Below are 19427 nucleotides of genomic sequence, written 5' to 3'. Positions count from 1 at the left end.
ATTTCTCAGCATATAGTGGACTGCCAAGAACATTAATAATGCAAATCTGTGTTTGAACACAAATGACTCCCTACAAGGCCTGTTTTGATTATTAATGGAATTAATTAATTATCTGCCTGCTCTATGCAGTTACTGTGGTTTGGAATAACAGTTAATAATGAAAGGCTAGGCAAATTTTAAAAATAGCATGTTTAATAATACGAATTAATTCTATCCTACAAAGAATCAGTGAGCAAATATTGTGGAGACAATGCCTTCTCTCTTCTCTCTTTTTACTCATCATGAAGAAACTCGTCCTATAAGTGTATTTTATTGTCATTTTTCAAACACAGAAAAATAGACTGGGATGTTCAGAAAGGCCACCAATTTTGCCAAACTGGGAACTCAGATTTTATCATGTTGCCCAAGTAATTTTCAATCAGGAAACTGGGAAGTTATGCAAGTAGTGGAATTGTTTGAGGCTAGCCCCTACCAGGGACCCCAAAATTTCTTTGAAGAATCGAATATTCTGCCTTCTTTCAGAGTTTCAATGGCAACATGTCTTTACAGAAAGAATACTTCACACAGCCTGGTGGTTTTCAAAATGCTGTAGATGCAGTGATTTTATGAATGTAGATCAAACACGGCATAACGGCACGTCTTTGTGCCCTCGTCCCACAATCTCTGGAACACTCTGAGTCATCTCCCCCCAGAAGCCTTACAGTTCCATGGAGCGTAGTTAAAATCTATTTATTTATAGAAAAGAGAAGTCATACGCATAAAAAAAAATCCATGGGTAAACATCATGGATTCACTTATCAATGTTCTGGTAAGCTTTACTCATTTAATAAGCTTAAGCTGAATATATAAGACCTGTCTGTGTTCTACTGTGGAGGAATATATATGTAATATGTAGGATAATGACATAGTGTATATAATATTATATTATTATATATATGATAATAATATACATTTAGGTTGATTTCACCTCTGGGCTATTGTGAACAACTCTCTTCATGTAATTTTAAATTCAGTTGGAAACTGCTTGCAAATTTTGCTCCACCTCCAATCTGTCTCGCATCGTTACTTCCTTTTAGCCAAGTTGTTGAAAACGTGCATGTGTGCCAACCTGATGTTGACCATATATGTATATTTTTTTCTTATTCAGTGCCGACCCGTAGATAACAACGGGAGGGTCGTAGTCAAGGCGAAATAGTACAGTGACTTGACAGATAACGGAATGCTGTTGTCATTGCAGGACGAATCTGCCCCAGCTGACAAACAGTGTAAACCAGAGGCGGCCCAGGCCACTTACTCAACCTCAGCTGTTTCAGGCTCCCAGGAGGTGTTGTACATCAACGGCAATGGGACCTACAGTTACCATAGTTACAGAGGTCTAGGAGGGGGACTGCTTAATCTGAATGATGCTTCCAGTAGTGGTGAGTCTTTACTATTTATTGTGCTTTTTCTGTCCATTTGGGGATAGCAAATTCTCTAAATCTGAGAGAAGAAAATGAATATGCCTTGATAAGCAACAGTGCCAATCTGCTAAAAACAAGACCATTTAATACAGAATATTTGTCTCCCTACCCGGATATCTCCCTATTCTGTTGCTGTTTCTGAAAGTGGCAGCACAGTTACGCAACTGGAGAATTGGTATTTTGTACTCAAAAAAAAAAAAATCTCAACTAGTGAAATAGCAAAAAAAATTTTTTACCAAATAGTTATACATTCTTCCCCCCAAAGCTGTAATGCACTATTCATCAAGAATAATGACACATTTTCTCAGTGTTCACAGAGGTTTTTGGTTTGGAAAATATGAGGCACCAGGAATTTTACTTGATAAAACACACACAGTAAACCTAACATACATGTGGAAACAACACAGAGAAACGACCAGTGGCTATCCATGCCCCACCAGCACTGAATGGTGTACTGGGGCCAGCTCATACCAGCTCATTCTTCGTAAATTGTTAGGAATTTCTTGAGCTTATATACCAAAATGAATTGCAAATATGTAATATAAAAGGAATAAAATACGTGGGTGAATTTCTTATTACTGGGTCGTAGGAAGTGCTTTCCTAAACTATACTTAAAATTCAGGGAAAAAATAAGTTTCATTACACAAATGCATGCACACACACACACACACACTTTTGCATGACAAAAAAACACTATGTGTTTATGTGTAAGAATAAATCATAAATTGGTAACATTGTTAGCTACAAAAGGTTAATAAGCCAATACATGGAGTTCTAAAAAGAAAGAAATACCCAAAATTATATATTACAACATAAGGCTAGAAAGTGAACTCACAATTCCCAAAGAAAGCCATGCAAATGTCCCTTAAATATGGGTAAAATTACTCAACTCCAGTCACTTCTAATAAAGAGAAATGAAGATTAGCAAAAATCCAAATATTTACACAATATTCCTTTGACAAGGCTGTGGGGGAAATGAGGACTCTCATGCACAGCTTGTAAAAATGCAAAAAGTTGGGGTGGAATTTGGCAGTATCTAGAAAAGTTAAGTATGCATTTACCATTCAGTCCAGCAATTTCTTTAGGAATCTCTTGTTAGGAATTTATCTCAAACACATATGGGCAAAAATACAAAAAGATATATGCGGAAGGGTATTCATTGTAGTGTTATTTATAAATGCAAGAAAAAAAGGATTACCAGTAAAAATGTCTATCAATTGATGGCTCGTTGACTCATTTTGAGTGCATCCAAACAAGAGAGTAATATGCAGCTATATATACTCCAGGTGGTGAAAAGTACCACAGTTTGCTAATATTCATTAAAGAAGGACTTATATAATTTTTTTAAAGTGTATATAGAGGCAGGAATGGGGGAGAACAGTTTGGAGAAAGGAATATAAGCAGAATTCTGAAAGCATAGTTGGTTTTTATATTTTTATTTTAAAAAATTTAACTTTGAACAGTTTAAATACATAATTGTGAAGCAAACTGACTTGAAAAATTCCTGATATCAAAAGTAAAATGACGCACATGAACTTTATCTGTGTTCATGAGCAGTTGGCATAGCCCCCACACAGAGGAAATTTTCCAAGTGATCTCAAAAACCATAATTTGATTCCACAGCATGCAAGCCTACGATAAAACCTTAAACTATTTTCAGTAATCATATTATTTTGGGCTGTTGTCTGTGTATTGTGGTTTAAAGCAAAGTTGTAATTATTTTGATGTCTGTGAAAGTTGGGATTTTTAGCAAGGGGCAAAGTAGATATAGACGTAAAAGCAATATGTTTAAGGAAAAACTCCCATTATCGTGTATTTGAATTGGTAGTATCAGTGAGAATTCAATGCATTTTTTGTTTTTTGTTTTTTTTAAAAAACATATTTCTTCTTCCACTGAAAATTGCCTGAAAGAAATACCAATTTCAATTTTAATATTTAATTAGGCTTGTGGGCTTTTAATAGATTTCGGAGCAAATTGCATTATTAATGTCAAAGGAGTATATACTCAAAATCATTTACTTTTATAATACTGCAAATATGCCCTGAGTGTGTTTGGGGATTACTCTTCCTTGAAGGCTGGGGCTATTTGGTCTGCTTTAAAATTAAAGGTGCTCTAAGGACAGAATCACTGAGCTTTCGTCTGAAGCAGTTACTTTCAACTCAAAAGAGGGGTGCCCCAAGTTGAAAGGAAAAAAAGAAAGCATCTCATTTGGGAAGGAAACTAAGTTTTAAGTGTATATTCTGTTTTTCCAAAGCTAGGGAACCTTATCAGCTTTTTTCAAGTTTTGTTTGTAGTTAGTGCACAAGTCAGAAGGAAAGAGAAAGTTTAATACCAGAAGGGGAAAACAAACAAAACCTGAGCATTCCTTTTAGCCTACAAAGCTGGAAACTGACAATTCTTTTTAAATATTCGACATGGGAAGTAAGACCTGATAGGTATTTCAGGACTTATCAAAACCTTATCAAAAGAATTGGGGGGGGAGTGCATTGGCTATAGGTTTTAGAGATAGAAACCATATTTTTTAGTCTTGAAAAATCATTCATTTATTAAATTATTTAGCATCAACTAATAACAATAGCTACCACTTAGCGAGTCCTTCTGGAGCTTCCGCGTAATCTCCGTTGAATCCTTACACAGTCCTCTGAAGATATGTTTTGCAATTTTGTGGAAAAATTAATTGAATTTGCCCCAATTAAAAAAAATAATAATGCCTAGACACCACTTGCCTTTTTCCTAGCATGACTGAAACGTATTTTGTGAGGCTCAGAGAGATGAAGTGATTTTCCCAAGGTCTCTCCTTAATAAAGGGAGGAGCCAGGATCGGAGCACAGGCTTTCTGACATCAGAGGCCACGTTGTAAACCACTGAGCTAACAATCTGTGTAAAGGAAGCAAGTACTAAAGTATGTGATATCCTTAGGTATGAACTAATCTACTTTTTGTCTCCAGAAACACTCTCATTCTGGACATTTTATATAATGAATGGATCATACAGTATGTGGTCTTTTATGTCAGACATCTTTCATTTAGCATGATGGTTTAAAGGTCCATCTACATTATAATATGTATCAATACTTCATTCTTTTTTTATTGCCAAATAATGTTCCATTCTGTGGCCATGCCATATGCTGTTTAGCCATTCATCAACTCATGAGGACTAGGATTTTTCTCACTTTGGGGCTACTACGAATAACGCTGTAAACATTTATGTACAAGTTTGTGTATATATGTTATGATTCTTTTGGGTATATACCTACAAGAGGAATTGCTGGTTTATTCGTATGGCAATGCTATGATTAACATTTTGAGGAAATAACTCAAAATGAGATAGATGTCTTTTCATTTATTATCAATCTTTAAAAATTTTTCTTAACTATGTCTTGTCATGCTTACACTACAAGCTTTATACTTCTTTGCTGTTTCCTTTTGTGATGCTATTGTAGATGGAATGCTTTCCTTAAAATATTATTCTATATCTTTTCTACTTTTGGAGAGTGGGTAAAGTAGTAGTATTAATCATTTAAATGTTTGGTAGAGTTGAGGAGTGATGATATCTGTGCCTGGGTTTTTCTGAGAGGTTTTCAATCACTAACTCTCTTATTATAGGTTCACTTATATTGTCTCTTTCTTCTTGAGTCAGGTAGTTTGTGTATTTCCAGAAATTTGTCCATTTCAACTGAATTATCTAATTTATTGACACAATTATTCATAGGATTCCTTTGTAATCCTTTTTGTTTTCATAAGGTCAGTAGTGGTGTTCCCTCTCTAATTTCTGATTCTGGTTACTTGAGTGTTCTCACCTTTCTTCTTGGTCACTCTAGCTAAAGTCATGTCAGTTTTCTTCATCTTTTCAAAGAACAGCTTTTGGCTTTATTTATTTTCTGTATTTTTTTTCTATTCTCTATTTCATTGATTTTTTACTCCCATACTTATTATTTCTTTCATTTTGCTTACATTAAGTGTAGTTTGTGCTTATTTTCCAGTGTCTTCAGCTGAAAAGTTAAGACATTTATTTTTTTCTTCTTTATATATAGCCATATTGTGTTTTTGTCTTCATTTACCTTAAAATGTTTTCTAATTTATTTTTTCATTTCTTCTTTGACCCACTGGTTATTTAGGAATATTTTTTTTAATCACCATATATTTATAAATTTCCCAATTTTTCTTAATGATTTCTACTTTTATTCCATTGTGACTGGAAAGCATACTTTATAGATTTCAATCCTCAAGTTAAAAGTTTGTTTTATGGGGCACCTGGGTGGCTCAGTCAGTTGAACGTCCGACTTCGGCTCAGGTCATGACCTCACGGCTCGTGAGTTCGAGCCCCGCATCGGGCTCTGTGCTGACAGCTCAGAGCCTGGAGCCTGCTTCACATTCTGTGTCTCCCTCTCTCTCTCTCTGACCCTCCTCTGTTCCTGCTCTGTCTCTGTCTCAAAAAGTAAATAAACGTTAAAAAAAAATGTAAAAAAAAAAAAAAAGTTTGTTTTATGACCCAGATTGTGATCTGTCCTAAAGAATGTTCCATGTTTACCTAAGAATGATGTGTATTCTGCTAAACACAGAATATTTAGCACCTCATCTGTGGTGGGGTCTTTGTAAATGTACATTATATCTAGTTGGTTTATAGTGTTGTTCAAGTTTTCTATATTCTTGTTGATCATCTGCCTAGTTATAATATCCATTATTGAAAGGTTATTGAAGTCTCCCACTATTATTGAATTGTTTACCTTCATTTCTAACAGCCTTTCATTTATTTTGGGACTCTGTCATTGTGTGTGTGTGTGTGTGTGTATGTGTGTGTGTGTATTTATATATATATATATGTATATATATATATATATACACATATATATATATAGTTATATATTATTAATGAATTGACTCTCTTATCATTATAAAATATCCCTCTTTATCTCTAGTAACTTTTTTAATGTTTATTTTTGAGAGAGGGTACACCCATGCATGAGCAGCAGAGGGGCAGAGAGAGAGAGAGAGAGAGAGAGAGACAGAGACAGAGAGAGAATCTCACACAGGCTCCATGCTGTCAGCACAGAGCCTGACTCAGGGCTCAATCTCACCAACCTGACCTGAGCTGAAATCAAAAGTTTGATGTTTAACCAACTGAGCCACCCAGGTGCCCCTCTAGCAACTTCTTATATCTATGTTGCCTAATATTAGTTATTTCTGTAACACCAGAAAAAGGCAATGGTAACTTGGATTATAGGTAGTGGTAGTACTGAAAATGAAGAGAAGTGGGCAAAATTTTGGACATGGAAGTGACATATAAAAGAATGCAGGACAAATTGAATATTGCTTATTACCTCTACTCAAATACAACCAAAATAATTTACCTTTGCTTCCTAAATGGCTATGTAATTTTGGAAACCCAATGCCAAATGAAAATGTGGAGCCTCTTATTTAAAAATTAATATCAAGATGGTGATAACAGAGCATTACACAAAGCATGGTTAGTTTTTGGTTATTTTTTGTTTGTATGTGTGTGTTTTCATTGTTTCTTTTGCTCTGTTTTGTTTTTGAGAGAGAGAGAGAGAGAGTCTGCATGTGTACATGGAAGAGGGGAAGTGAGAGAAGGAGAAAGAGAATCTTAAGTGGGCTCCACACTTAGCATGGAGCCTGATGTGGGGCTTGATCTCACAACTGTGAGATCATGACCTGAGCCGAAATCAAGAGTGAGATGCTTAACTGACTGAGCCACCCAGGCACCCCACATGGGACTCTTCTGAGCACAGGATGTTGTGAAACACATACATGCCCCACTTTGTTCCTTTGATTTATTTAGCAAATTGGATGAACACTGTGTTTTCATAAAAACGGCAGATAGTTACTGGCGGGAAGAAAGATAATATATGCAAAGATGGAAAAGATTAAAGATACAAGTGAGGATATTTTGAGTTTTTTGAGGAGAGGAGAAAACGGGCAGCTGCCAATCGTGAATAAATACTGAAAAGGACTTTAAAGGAAAAAAATTGCTATGAATTATTAATGAACAATGATCCAAAAAGAAAAAATTTTGGTTCTTCTTGGCTCTATGGCTCTCTTTCTTTTTAGGAAAATGATGTTATCTAGCCCTTTTATGCCTCAAGGTTCACCCACCTGAACTTTTCTTTGACCTGCCCTTTTCACCCCTGTGTCCCTCATTTACTAGTCATCTTTTAAATCCTGAACTCAAAGCCTGGATAAAATGTAGTCATAATTTTCATAGCATCCTGAGTTTGTCCTTTGAAGGATGTACCACAGCGTATGGCCCATTACACACACCACATGCCCCTCCACACATTCACACACATATGTTATCATACTACGTTGGTATCCATTCCTCAGTTTTATTGCTCAGTGCTACTTAAAAGCCACATAGGGAATCTGGTATAGATCGTCCATATGCCACCATATAAGTGGTTAGAAAGCAGGTTTGATAAATTAGAAGTTTAAATGTAGGTATTGTAATACTATGGTGAGGTTTACCTTGTATGTAAGTTACCCCCCAAAACCTATCATAGCCTGAAAGGTCTAAAGGGACCTGAGAAATAATTTGATAGCAACCTCTATTTTTTAAAGGCTATAGAGAAAGAAACAGGCCAGGAAAGTTAGGTACCTTGCTCAAAGTGACACAAGCTGACTTTTTGGTTATTTAGTTCATATGTCTTTTGGTTTTTATATATCGATATAACGATCTCCTGAGGACACAGCAAAGGACAATGCTGAACAATCCAGACTGTGTACTGCAGCAAAGAAACAGGACTAACAGAATAGCCAGTGTGGCGTGCAACATGCTAACGTTCAAATGGGTGGCTTTCTTTGAGCATTGGCTTCGGGATGAGTGTAGGGGAGTTTAAGAAAGAAAGAAAGCAAGCAAGAAAAGAGGCAAAAGACTAGTCTTGATAAATAACAGCTTCAGGCTCCAGCCAAAGAGAATTTCTCTACCTCACATTTGAAACATAACTCTAGCTATAGTAACGGTAGCACCACAAATGGCTAATTACAGTTGTGAAGGAGCTCTCATTACTGGTTTTCAAAAGTCCATACTACCTGTAACACTGGCAGTGGCTACTGCTATTTTGATAGTGCTTGGCTTTTGCTTGTTTTTATCACAGAAAGGCATCCTGATTGGTCAGGCCCACAATTTCCTGTATTTGGGGACTTTCTTCATAAATTCTGGAAACCCCAAACGTTCTGTCTTCTAAACATGGTATTATCTTTAGCTTCTTGCTTCACTTTTAAGACATCAGAATAGTCATTCCCTGTAACAGATTTGGAGCGATGGAGAAAGGATCTATATACATATACATAAATCTCGAGAGCTAAAAAGGACATAGCAGAAGATTAGCATTGTATGAGATGCAGCATCACATCTGATGGCTGAGAACTCCGGTTAATCTAAGTTTGAGAATTCTTGATTTGGGGATTTGTAGAGATCTTCTGAAAAGTGTAGAATGGAGCAGCTACTTTCAAGAGACCTACGTGAATTAGCTACACAGCTGAGTTTCTTTTTTGTAATGTTTGTTTATTTTTGAGAGAGAGAGAAGGAGTGAGTGTACCAGCAGAGGGGCAGAGAGGCAGACACCAAATCTGAAGCAGGCTCTAGGCTCCGCACTGTCAGCACAGAACATGACACGGGGCTCGAACCCACAAACTGTGAGATTGTGACCTGAGCCGAAGTTGGACGCTTAACCTACTAAGCCACCCAGGCAACCCACTGTACCTCTGAATTTCTAAGGCAGATGAAGACAATAAGAATTTAAACCATTAACTGGGAAGCATGATGTGCGTAGGCAGCCTAAATAGGAAGGTGAAGATTGAAGGAGACAGATGTTTGTGAAACCTTTTAAACTAATATAATGAGAACACACACCCCATACATTGTACCGTGTTCAAGAAGACTGGGAGGGCAGAAAGATGAGAAGGGATACCCTCACGGCATTTGGACTTAATTTAATAGTTTTGGGTCCTTATTTTCAAATCACTGTAAATAGGTACCTTCTTAATCTATTCAAGCTGCTATAACAAAAATACCATAAACCGGGCAACTCAAACAAAAAACATTTATTTCCCGAGTTCTGGATGCTATGAAGTCCAAGACCACAGTGCTGGCAGATTTGTTATCTGGTGAAAACCTACTTCCTGGTTCATAGCTGGCCATCTTTTCACTGCGTCCTCCCATGGTAGAAGGAGTGAGAGAGGTCTCTGGTGTCTCCCTTATAAGGGCACTACTCCCACTCGTGAGGGCTGCACCCTCACAGAGGTCCTACCTCCAAATACCGTCACACTGGGGATTAGATTTCAATATATGAATTTTGAGAGGATGGCAAACATTCAGTCCACGGCAGGCACTTTAAGAGAAACAAAGTTAAATAAGAATCACTGATCTCAGGGAACTTACAGATCAAAATGAGATAAAATATTTTTTTCTTTTCCCATCTAAACATCAGAATCCTTTAAGATCCTGATTGAATAGCACTTCCTCTGGGAAACTTTACTGTACCTTGCCACCTTGTGGCCCTTTGGGAGAGTAAATTATTCTCCTGGATATGTCTCTATTCTAGCACTGTACTTTTTTTTTAAGTTTATTTATTTTGAGAGAGAGAGAGCTCAAACGTGGGAGGGGGCAGAGAGAAAGGAGAGAGAGCGAACCCCAAGCAGGCTCAGTGCTTGTCAGCGCAGAGCCTGAGACAGGGCTCGATTTCCCAAACCTGGAGATCATGACCTGAGCCGAAATCAAGAGTCAGACGCTTAACCGACTGAGCCACCCAGGTGCCCCCAGCACTGTACTTGAAAGCAGAAATTCTGTCTTGCTCATGATTACATCCCCTGAATAAATATAATAAGTGCTCAACCATTTTGGCTTAATGAATAATAGATTTTTAAAAATAGAACACGTAGTGCCAAAAGTGAGAAAGGTGTAAAGAGAATTATTTACTGAATGGCAGGGGTGAAGGGTTTATTTTAGATAAAGCAGAGGAATCTGAGGCAAAAAGAAAGACTATACTGAATTTGAAGATTCTATGGGTAAAGGAGGAAGCCTCCAAGAAGTTTTATAAACTTCTGCTTTATTTTGAATACGGTAGCAACAGGAAAAGCTTGCCCCTGTTGGAGACTTCCATAGCAAGGAAAGGATGCCCTTCAAATCCTTTGTTAGCTAACCTCCATTTGTTTAGAGCTGGCAAGGGTCTGCACCCAGTGATCCAAATTTTCAAGTTGGGGTGTTATCCAAATGACAGCAGTTACAATTTGTGTAAAGAATTTATTCAAATTATCAAACTGAAATGCGAAGCAAGCAAGCAGCCAATCCTCCCGTTATTATCAAATCCAATTACATAGGACTTTGGAATGCTTTCTTTCTATCCGGAAGTTCACATTGAGCTGTCTAAAGAGGGCAATTGTAGTTTGCTGCAGTTATCCATTGGATCTCTTGAGTCTAAATTATATGCATAATGCATAAGTTAACTACTGATGTTTCCTCTCCACAAACTCCATCAGGCAGACTTTTCAATTTGTTTTTCAACTCTGATATAAACTGGGCTGATATACAGACTGAAATTTAACAAGACCAAATTGTAGTAATAATGGCCATAATAACTAACATTTGTGTCGTAATTTCTAGTTTGCCCGAATCTTTACATCCATTATCTTCTTTGCTCCTCACTAATATTCAGGGTTGTTGGCCATAAAGATGCTTTGGATCAGAACCTATAATTATGAGTCTAAGGAAGCTCGGCCATAAGATTCACCACATTCTAGAGCTCATTGATAGTGATACGACTGACTTTGTGTATGGATACTGATGTCCCTAGGCATCAACATTCTGAACATCACTCTTCATCTGAAATTTTCAGAGGAATACTTCTATTCATGTACAGTCTTGACTTCTCATCTGTCATTCACTCTTCAATCCACTGTAGCTGGCTCCTCCCCACCATTTTGCTGAAACTGGTCAGGGAAAATTTGTCAATGATCCCACTTATTGTCAAACTATAGGTGATTTTTGTTTTACTGGATTTCCTGGCTATATTTAAATGTGTTGATGTTTAGAGCTTTGAAACATCCACTCTCTTGGCTTCTGTGATAATACACTCTCATTTCACTTTGCTCCTCAGATAATTCTTCTCCTGCCACATTCCTGGGTTTTCTCTCTCTCTCCTCATGCCCTCCACACTGGGATTCTCCTCGCCTCCTGCTCTTGTCCCTTTAACCCTCTTATTCTGCACACTGCTCAAAAGGAAGCTGACTAGCTCTTAGGGTTTTAGAATATGCTAAGAGTGGCATATCTCACCCATGTTTTGCCCTGATCTTCAGATTTTATATCTGGTTATCTACCAGGTAGCTTGATCTAGATATCCCAAGAAAACTCATATTCAATTACTTTAAAATAAATTCTTCATATCAACACCTACTGTTGCCTGTCTTATGGGGTTATCTCATGCAGGAATGCCTTCCTCTTCACCTGACTCATATCAGTTATTATGTTCTCTATGATAATTTTCTAGTTGCCTCCTCCATTAAGTTTTTCTTCCTGTATGTTCCCATGATACCCTGGGCATGCCTCTTATTTAACCAGTTACCTACTTTTCTCTATACTGGACTGTGCACAGTTTGAGGACAGGAAAGGTGACTTTTTTTGAGTCTCATATCACCAGTGTTGATAGATAACTGGCTTATATTCATGTTCAATGAATACTAGATGGATAAATGAATGATTCATAAAGGAATTGTTCCAATAAAATACTGTACCACTTTTGAGAACTTAATTAAATCTAACTGAGCACAGTAATAATCAGTTGAGGATGTCTTCTTACAGTTCTCTTTTTCTCTTAATACCTTGAAAAGCACAATAATGGAAGAAGAGAAGTGTTTCGGATCAAACATTTAAGACAAATGTTTTGAAATACATAAATTCTGTTTTAAACTGTATTCAGCTTTAAGTCCTCTGACTCAAGAGAGAAATGTTTACATAGTTACCTGGGGAACCGTTTTTACCTTTACCTTATCCTCTTTATAACCTCTTCTGGTTCACTAGCCATATGCAGAGCAGTGTGGAGGCATGGGGAGGGATCCCTCATCATCCTGCTCCAGAAGATCAGCTGGGTGTTTCTGTTGTGTGAAAAATACATAAGATCTATTATGTAAAATTGTGTAGATAATGATTTTACAAAGTAGAGCCTAAAAGGGACTCACAGAGGTTAAGCCATCCCCTATGGTTAATTTGTATGTCATTTACACAATGGAAAGATCTACATGATGATAACATGTGAAAAAAGATGACGATGCGATCTAATTAAAGTCAACATAGTTGGGATTATGCAGTTATTATACCTCAGTAGATTCCAATAAACCTGAGTTAGTTTTCAGTGCACATTCTATGGCTCATAGTGGAGACTTCATTTGTATCTGGAGATTGTGCCATCGGGGTGTCCAACTTGTGGCTCTCTATTCTTAGAAAGCCCATTTCTTCCATGTGAATTCCTCTGATGACCTGTCTTGATTAGTATATTTTCCTCTCTTAAATTCTACTCTTTTCTGTCCTTATTTTGATTGCTTTTCTTTTCTTATAAATATAAGTTTCTCCACTTCTGCACCATCCAATACAGCAGCCATTAACCACATATGACTATTGAAACTGAAATTAATTAAAATGGAGTAAAATTTAAAATTCAGTTTCTCAGTCACAGCAGGACACATTTCAAGCGCTCAGCTGCCAAAGAGGTGGGTGGGTACTATATTGAATTGAACATTTCCATCACCACAAAAAGTTCTATTGGAAGAAAAAAAAGTTCTGTTGGATAGTGCTGATCCCAGACACTACTCTTCTTACCTTACACCATTACACTGACCTTTGGATGGTTTTATTACTTCAGAACTTTTTCTACATTTATTCCATTAAGCTCCTTGCGTTTAATTATATATGTGTTTTTCTCTCAATAAAATGAGTGAGGTCAATGAATAGCTTTATGGAAACCTAAATGGTGATTCTTAAATAGTAATGCTTTTCATTCAAACTGCTCAGCCTTTAATTAACTTTGTAGCTATGTAGGGGCTCCAGGAAGAGCTACTAAGTTGTACCATAGGTGTTGAAAGCTTCTTTGGTAGAGGCTGGCATTGCTTTAAAACTAGAAACAAAACCAATTTTAAAAGAATTTCATTGTGACAGAATTTCAAATTGTGTGCCATCTAGAGAAAGCAAGACCAAAGTGACAATGTTTGAAATGCCACTGAGTTCATTCTATTTTTCCAGCTTTTCCCACATGGACCATGATAATAACCTAGAACTCAGGTGAGACTATGGAAGATTTACACACATATGTACTGAGATAACATGGAGCTTCAGAGAGACGATGCTTATCTGTAAACTTTAATGATTGGAAATTATGTTAATCAGTTGGAAAAAATGGAAGGGAAATGATAGGAATTGTCTGCAAAATAAATGGAAGCAGCTTTCAGTTTCTCTGACTGAGCCCTCAAATCTTCCACCAGGTTATTGTGAGGTCTGGGAGCCACGGAGAAGGGGCTCTAAAAGAAAGGAGCGGCCCTGTGCTTTCCCTGGACTACCAAGCATATGTAACTGGTTTTACAGGTCAATATTGATCAGGCTTTCTGGCAGCAGGTTCTTAAAAGCCCTTCTCGACAGTAAAATGGGTCTTTATTTACTCTTAAGATCCTCTTTTTGTTTTGTGTTTTTGTGTTTGTGCCTCCTCACCGAAGGGAAGGAATGAAAAGGCGACTCATTAGAATTCTGGGACCTTTCTCTAGGATACAGTTCAGGGCTATCCAGGTGTTATGAGTGCATAATGGTTGGTTTGGCTTGTTTTCCTTCTACAACCTCCTCTCAACTTTGTCATGTCCTCTGGGAATCTGTCTACACAAACCGGTTCAATTTTACTGGCTTCACCAGCCCGCTGCTACTCAGGAAGGAGCTCTTTGGGGAGTTCAGAATGTTCTACTTTTCTAGGAAGTCAGAAATATCACTCTCTGTATGAAAATTGAATTAGCCATTTTCTACATTCCTCTTTCCTGGGTTCAGGTACTGATGCACCTTCCTGAAATAGGCACCAGGCTGCTCCCCTGCCTCAGTAGAGATCTTGAGTCTGTCTGCCTGAATCACTCCAAGAGGGTAGGAAGGCCAGAGTTGCCTTATTTTTTTCTCTTTCATGTTAACAAATTTCAAATGCCAAATATGATTACAATTATAATGCTAATATTTTCCTTTTGTGGTTTCAAGGCACACAGTCATTTTAAATGACATTTGGTTCTTGGCTAACATACAAATGCTTTTTCTGAGAGCCCTGCTTCATCCACATATAGTTTCTGGAACTAGTGGAAGTATGTGGGTCCACAGAGTGAAAGGTGCCTTGTGTCATTGTTTGGTCCACTCACTCAAGTTCAGAATTAACAAATGATTAATGCGTGGTGACTAACATTCTGGCCAATATCTCAGTGGCCTCGGGGAAAAACAAATTATATCTGGTGATTTAAACTCATTAGGGGATGATCCTCTTGAGTACAGTAGTCCCTCCTTATCCACAGGGGATATTTCCAAGACCCCTAAGAGATGCCTGAAATTATGAATAGTTCTAAACCCTAGATGTACTATGTATTTTCCTCTATTACATACCTATGATAAAATTTAATTTATAAATTATGTTTTAAGTGTATGTATTTATAAATTTAGTAATTTATAAATTAGGCATAATAAGTAAACAATAACTAATGAAATAAATTAATTATACAATATACTGTAATAAGTGTTACATGAATGTGGTTGCTCTCTTACCCTTTTTGTGATGGTTTGAGATGATAAAATGCCTATGTGATGAGATGAAGTGAGGTGAATGACACTGGCATTACGACATTAGCATTAAGTTACTATTGACCTTCAGACTATACCTCAAAAGGAGGATCATCTGTTTCTGGATGAAACTGATTCCAGGTAACTGAAACCCTAGAAGGGGAAACCATGGATAAGGAAGAACTGCTGTACTCTGAATGTATCTAAAAGCAATTTTTACACTACTTAAATTTAGAAATTTTTTTCTGGTTCCTATTTCTGGCAATATAAGTGACTCTATTGTTTCTTGGGGCAATATTGTAAAAATAAACTTTTTTTTATTTTAATTCTGGTATAACATAACATAGTGTTATATTAGTTTCAGGTGTACAATGTAGTGAGTTGTCAGTGCTCTATATTCAGTGCTCATCACCATAAGTGTACTTTTAAACCCTTTCACCTATTTAACCCATCCCCCCACCCACCTCCCCTCGGGAACCATCTGTTTGTTCTCTATATTTGAGAGACTTTTTTTTTTTGGTTTGTCTCTTTTATTCTTAGTTTCTTTTGTTTCTTAAATCCACATATGAGTGAAATCATATGGTATTGTATTACACTGACTTATTTCACTTAGCATTGTATCCTTTAGTTCCATCCATGTATTGCAAATAGCATGGCAAGATTTCATTCTTTTTTATGACTGAGTAATATTCCATTATACGCACACATACACGTATCAGTGGATACCTGGGCTGCTTCCATACGTAGTCTGGCTATTGCAAATTATGTGGCAATAAATATAGAGGTGCCTGTATCCCTTTGAATTAGCGTTTTTGTATTTGTTTCGTAAATACCAAGGAGAGTGATTACTGGATCATAGGGTAATTCTATTTTTAACTTTCTGAGGAAGTTCCCTACTGTTTTCCACAGTGGCTGCACCAGTTTGCATTCCCACCAACAGTGCAAGAGGGTTCCTTTTTTCCACATCCTTGCCAACATTTGTTGTTTCTTGTGTTACTGAGTGTAGCCATTCTTACAGGTGGGAAAAAATGCCTCATTGTCTTTTTGATTTACATTACCCAGATGATGGGTGATGTTGAGCATCTTTTCATGTGTATCTTGGCCATCTGTATGTCTTCTTTGGAGGAATGTCTGTTCATGCCTTCTGCCCATTTTTTAATTGGAGTGCCTTTTGGTGTTGTATAAGTTCTTCTATATTTTTTATACTAACCCTTTATTGGATATGTCATTTGCAAATATCTTCTCCCATTCGGTAGGTTGTCTTTTAGCTTTGTTGATTGTTTCCTTTGGTGTACAGAAGCTTTTTATTTTGATGTCATCCTAATAGTTTATTTTTGCTTTTGTTTCCCTTGCCTCAGGAGACCTAGCTAGAAAAACACCGCTATGACTGATGTCAGAGAAATTACTGCCTATGTTCTCTTCTAGGATTTTTATGGTTTCAGGTCTCACACTGGGGACTCTAATCCATTTTGAATTTATTTTTGCATATGGTATAAGGAAATGGTACAGGTTTCCCAACACCATTTGTTGTTTTTTTTGTTTTGTTTTATTTTTTAGATTTATTTATTTATTTTGGTGGGGGGGAAGAATTCCAAACAGTGAGTCAACCATGCCATATTCAGCTTCGCACAGACAGCACAGATCCCAACATGGTGCTCAATCTCCCAGTGAGATCATGACCTGAGCCAAAACCAAGAGTTGATCACTTAACTGACTGAACCACCCAGGTCCCCCCTAATACCATTTGCTAAAGAGACCTTTTCCCATTGTCTATTTTTGCCTCCTTTGTTGAAGATTAATTGACCATACAATCCTGGGTTTATGTCTGGGTTCTCTATTCTGTCCCATTGATCTATGGGTCTTTTTTTTTTGTACCAGTACCATACAGCTTTGGTTATGATAGCTTTGTAGTATATCTTGATATCTGGTATTGTGATATCTCCACTTTCATTCTTCTTTTTCAAGATGATTTTGACTATTCCTGGTCTTTTTTGATTCCCTACAAATCTGAGGAGTATTTTTTCTAGTTCTGTGAAAAATGCTATTCGTACTTTGGTAAGGATTGGATTAAAACTGCAGTTTGTTTTTGGGTAGTTTGGACAGTTGAACAATATTTGTTCTCCAAAATCATAAGCATGGACTATGTTTCCATTTGTGTCATCTTCAGTTTCTATTATCAATGTTTTAAAGTTTTCAGAATACAAGTTAAATTTATTCCTAAGTATATCATTATTTTTGGTGCAGTTGTAAATGGGACTGTTTTCTTAATTTTTTATTCTGCTACTTCATTATTAGGATCTAGAAATGCAACAAATTTCATATATTGATTTTGTATCCTACAACCTTACTGAATTCATTTGTCACATCTAGCAGTTTTTTGGTGGAATCTCTAGGGTTTTTTTTTTATATACAATTATCAGTTCATCTGCAAAGAGTGACGGTTTTACTCCTTCCTTACAAATTTGGATGTTTTTCTATTTATTGTCCTTGTTTGATTTCTGCAGCTAGGACATCGATTACTGTGTTGAATAAAAACAGTGAAAGTAGACATCCTTCTCTTGTTACTGACCTTAGGGGAAAACATCTGTTTTTCAGTATTGAGTACAATGTTAGCTGTGGGTTTTTCATATATGGCCTTTATTATGTTCAGGTATGTTCCCTCTAAATGTATTTTGTTGAGGGTTTTCTCATAAATGGGTGTTTTACTTTGTCAAATGCTTTTCTGCACCTATTTGAAATGATCATATGGGTTTTATACTGTCTCTTGTTGATGTATCCCATTGATTGATTTCGAATATTGAACTAGCCTTACAACCATGGAGTAAATCCTACCTGATCGTAGTGAATGATTTTTTAATGTATTGTTGGCTTTAGTTTGCAAATATTTTGTGGAGGATTTTTATGTTCACCAGAAATATTGGCCTCTGGTTCTCTTTTTTTGCAGTGTCTTTATCTGGTTTTGGTATTAGGGTAATGCTGGTCTGGAAGGTTTCCTTTCTCTTCTATTTTTTGGAATTGTTTCAGAAGAATAAGTATTAACTCTTCTTTAAATGTTTGGCAGAATTCACCTGTGTCTGGTCCTGGACTTCTGTTTGTTGGGAGTTTTCTTTTATTACTGATTCAATTTCATTGCTGGTAATTGGTGTGTTCAAATTGCTATTTCTTCCTATTTCAGTTTAGGAATTTATCCATTTCTTCTAGGTTGTCAAGTTTGTTGGCATATAATTTTTCAGAATATATTCTTATTATCCTTTGCATTTCTGTGGTGTCCGTTGTTAATTCTTCTCTTTCATTTCTGACTTTGTTTGAGTCCTCTATTTTTGATGAATGTCCTAAAATTTGTTAGCTTTGTTGATCTTTTCAAAACCTAGCTCCTGGTTTCATTAAGTCATTCTATTGTTTTTTTTTTCAGTTTCTATTTATTTCTATTCTAAAATTTATTATTTCCTTCCTTCTACTGGTGTGGGTGTTGTTCTTTTCCTAGCTCCTTTAGGTGTAAGGTTAAGTTGTTTGAGATGTTTCTTCCTTCTTGAAGTAGGCTTGTATTTCTATCAACTTCCCTCTTAGAATGGCTTTTACTGCATCTCAACGATTTTGGTCTCTTGTACTTTCATTTTTATTTATGTACTTTTGGATTTCTTCTTTGATTTCTTGGTTGACCCATTCATTGTTCAGTTGCATGTTATTTAACCTCCATATATTTGTGTTCTTTCCAGATTTTTTCTTGTAGTTTATTTCAAGTTTCATAGCATTGTGGTTAGAAAAGAACATGAAATGAGTTTTATCTTTTTGAATTTATTGAGACTTGTTTTGTGTCCTAACATATGATTTATTCTGGAGAATCTTCTGTGTTTGCTGTTTTAGGATGGAATGTGTTTAATATATCTGTCAGATCTATCTGGTCCAATGTGTCAATCCAAGCCACTGTTTCCTTGTTAATTTTCTGTTTCATTAATGTAAGTGGGTGTTAAAGTCCCCTAATATTATTGTATTACTACTGATTACTTTCTTTATGTTTGAATAGTATTTTCCTGTTGCATATTTCCTTTATTATATAATGCCTTTCTTTGTCTTTTGTTATAGTCTTTGTTTTAAAGTCTGTTTTGTCTGATACAAGTTTCCCTACCCCAGCTTTCTTTCCACTTCCATTTGCATGATAAATGCTTTTC

The 19427-nt window shown here is 36.5% G+C and overlaps 1 protein-coding gene across 7 annotated transcripts in view; it reads left to right on the top strand.

The window, feature by feature from the left end:
* The window catches only part of NOL4 (nucleolar protein 4), a 426345-nt gene that overhangs the window by 354666 nt on the left and 52252 nt on the right, over positions 1-19427 (top strand). For all 7 annotated transcript variants that reach the window (XM_042962703.1, XM_042962702.1, XM_042962709.1 and 4 more), the window contains one exon: positions 1238-1418. In XM_042962703.1, the coding sequence (XP_042818637.1) occupies positions 1238-1418 (181 nt within the window). The remainder of the gene's footprint in view (positions 1-1237; positions 1419-19427) is intronic.

Source organism: Panthera tigris, chromosome D3 (genome assembly GCF_018350195.1).
Source record: "Panthera tigris isolate Pti1 chromosome D3, P.tigris_Pti1_mat1.1, whole genome shotgun sequence".
Taxonomy (NCBI): Eukaryota; Metazoa; Chordata; class Mammalia; order Carnivora; family Felidae; genus Panthera; species Panthera tigris.
Note: the sequence above shows the minus strand (reverse complement) of the source record. Positions and strands in the feature narration are given on the sequence as shown.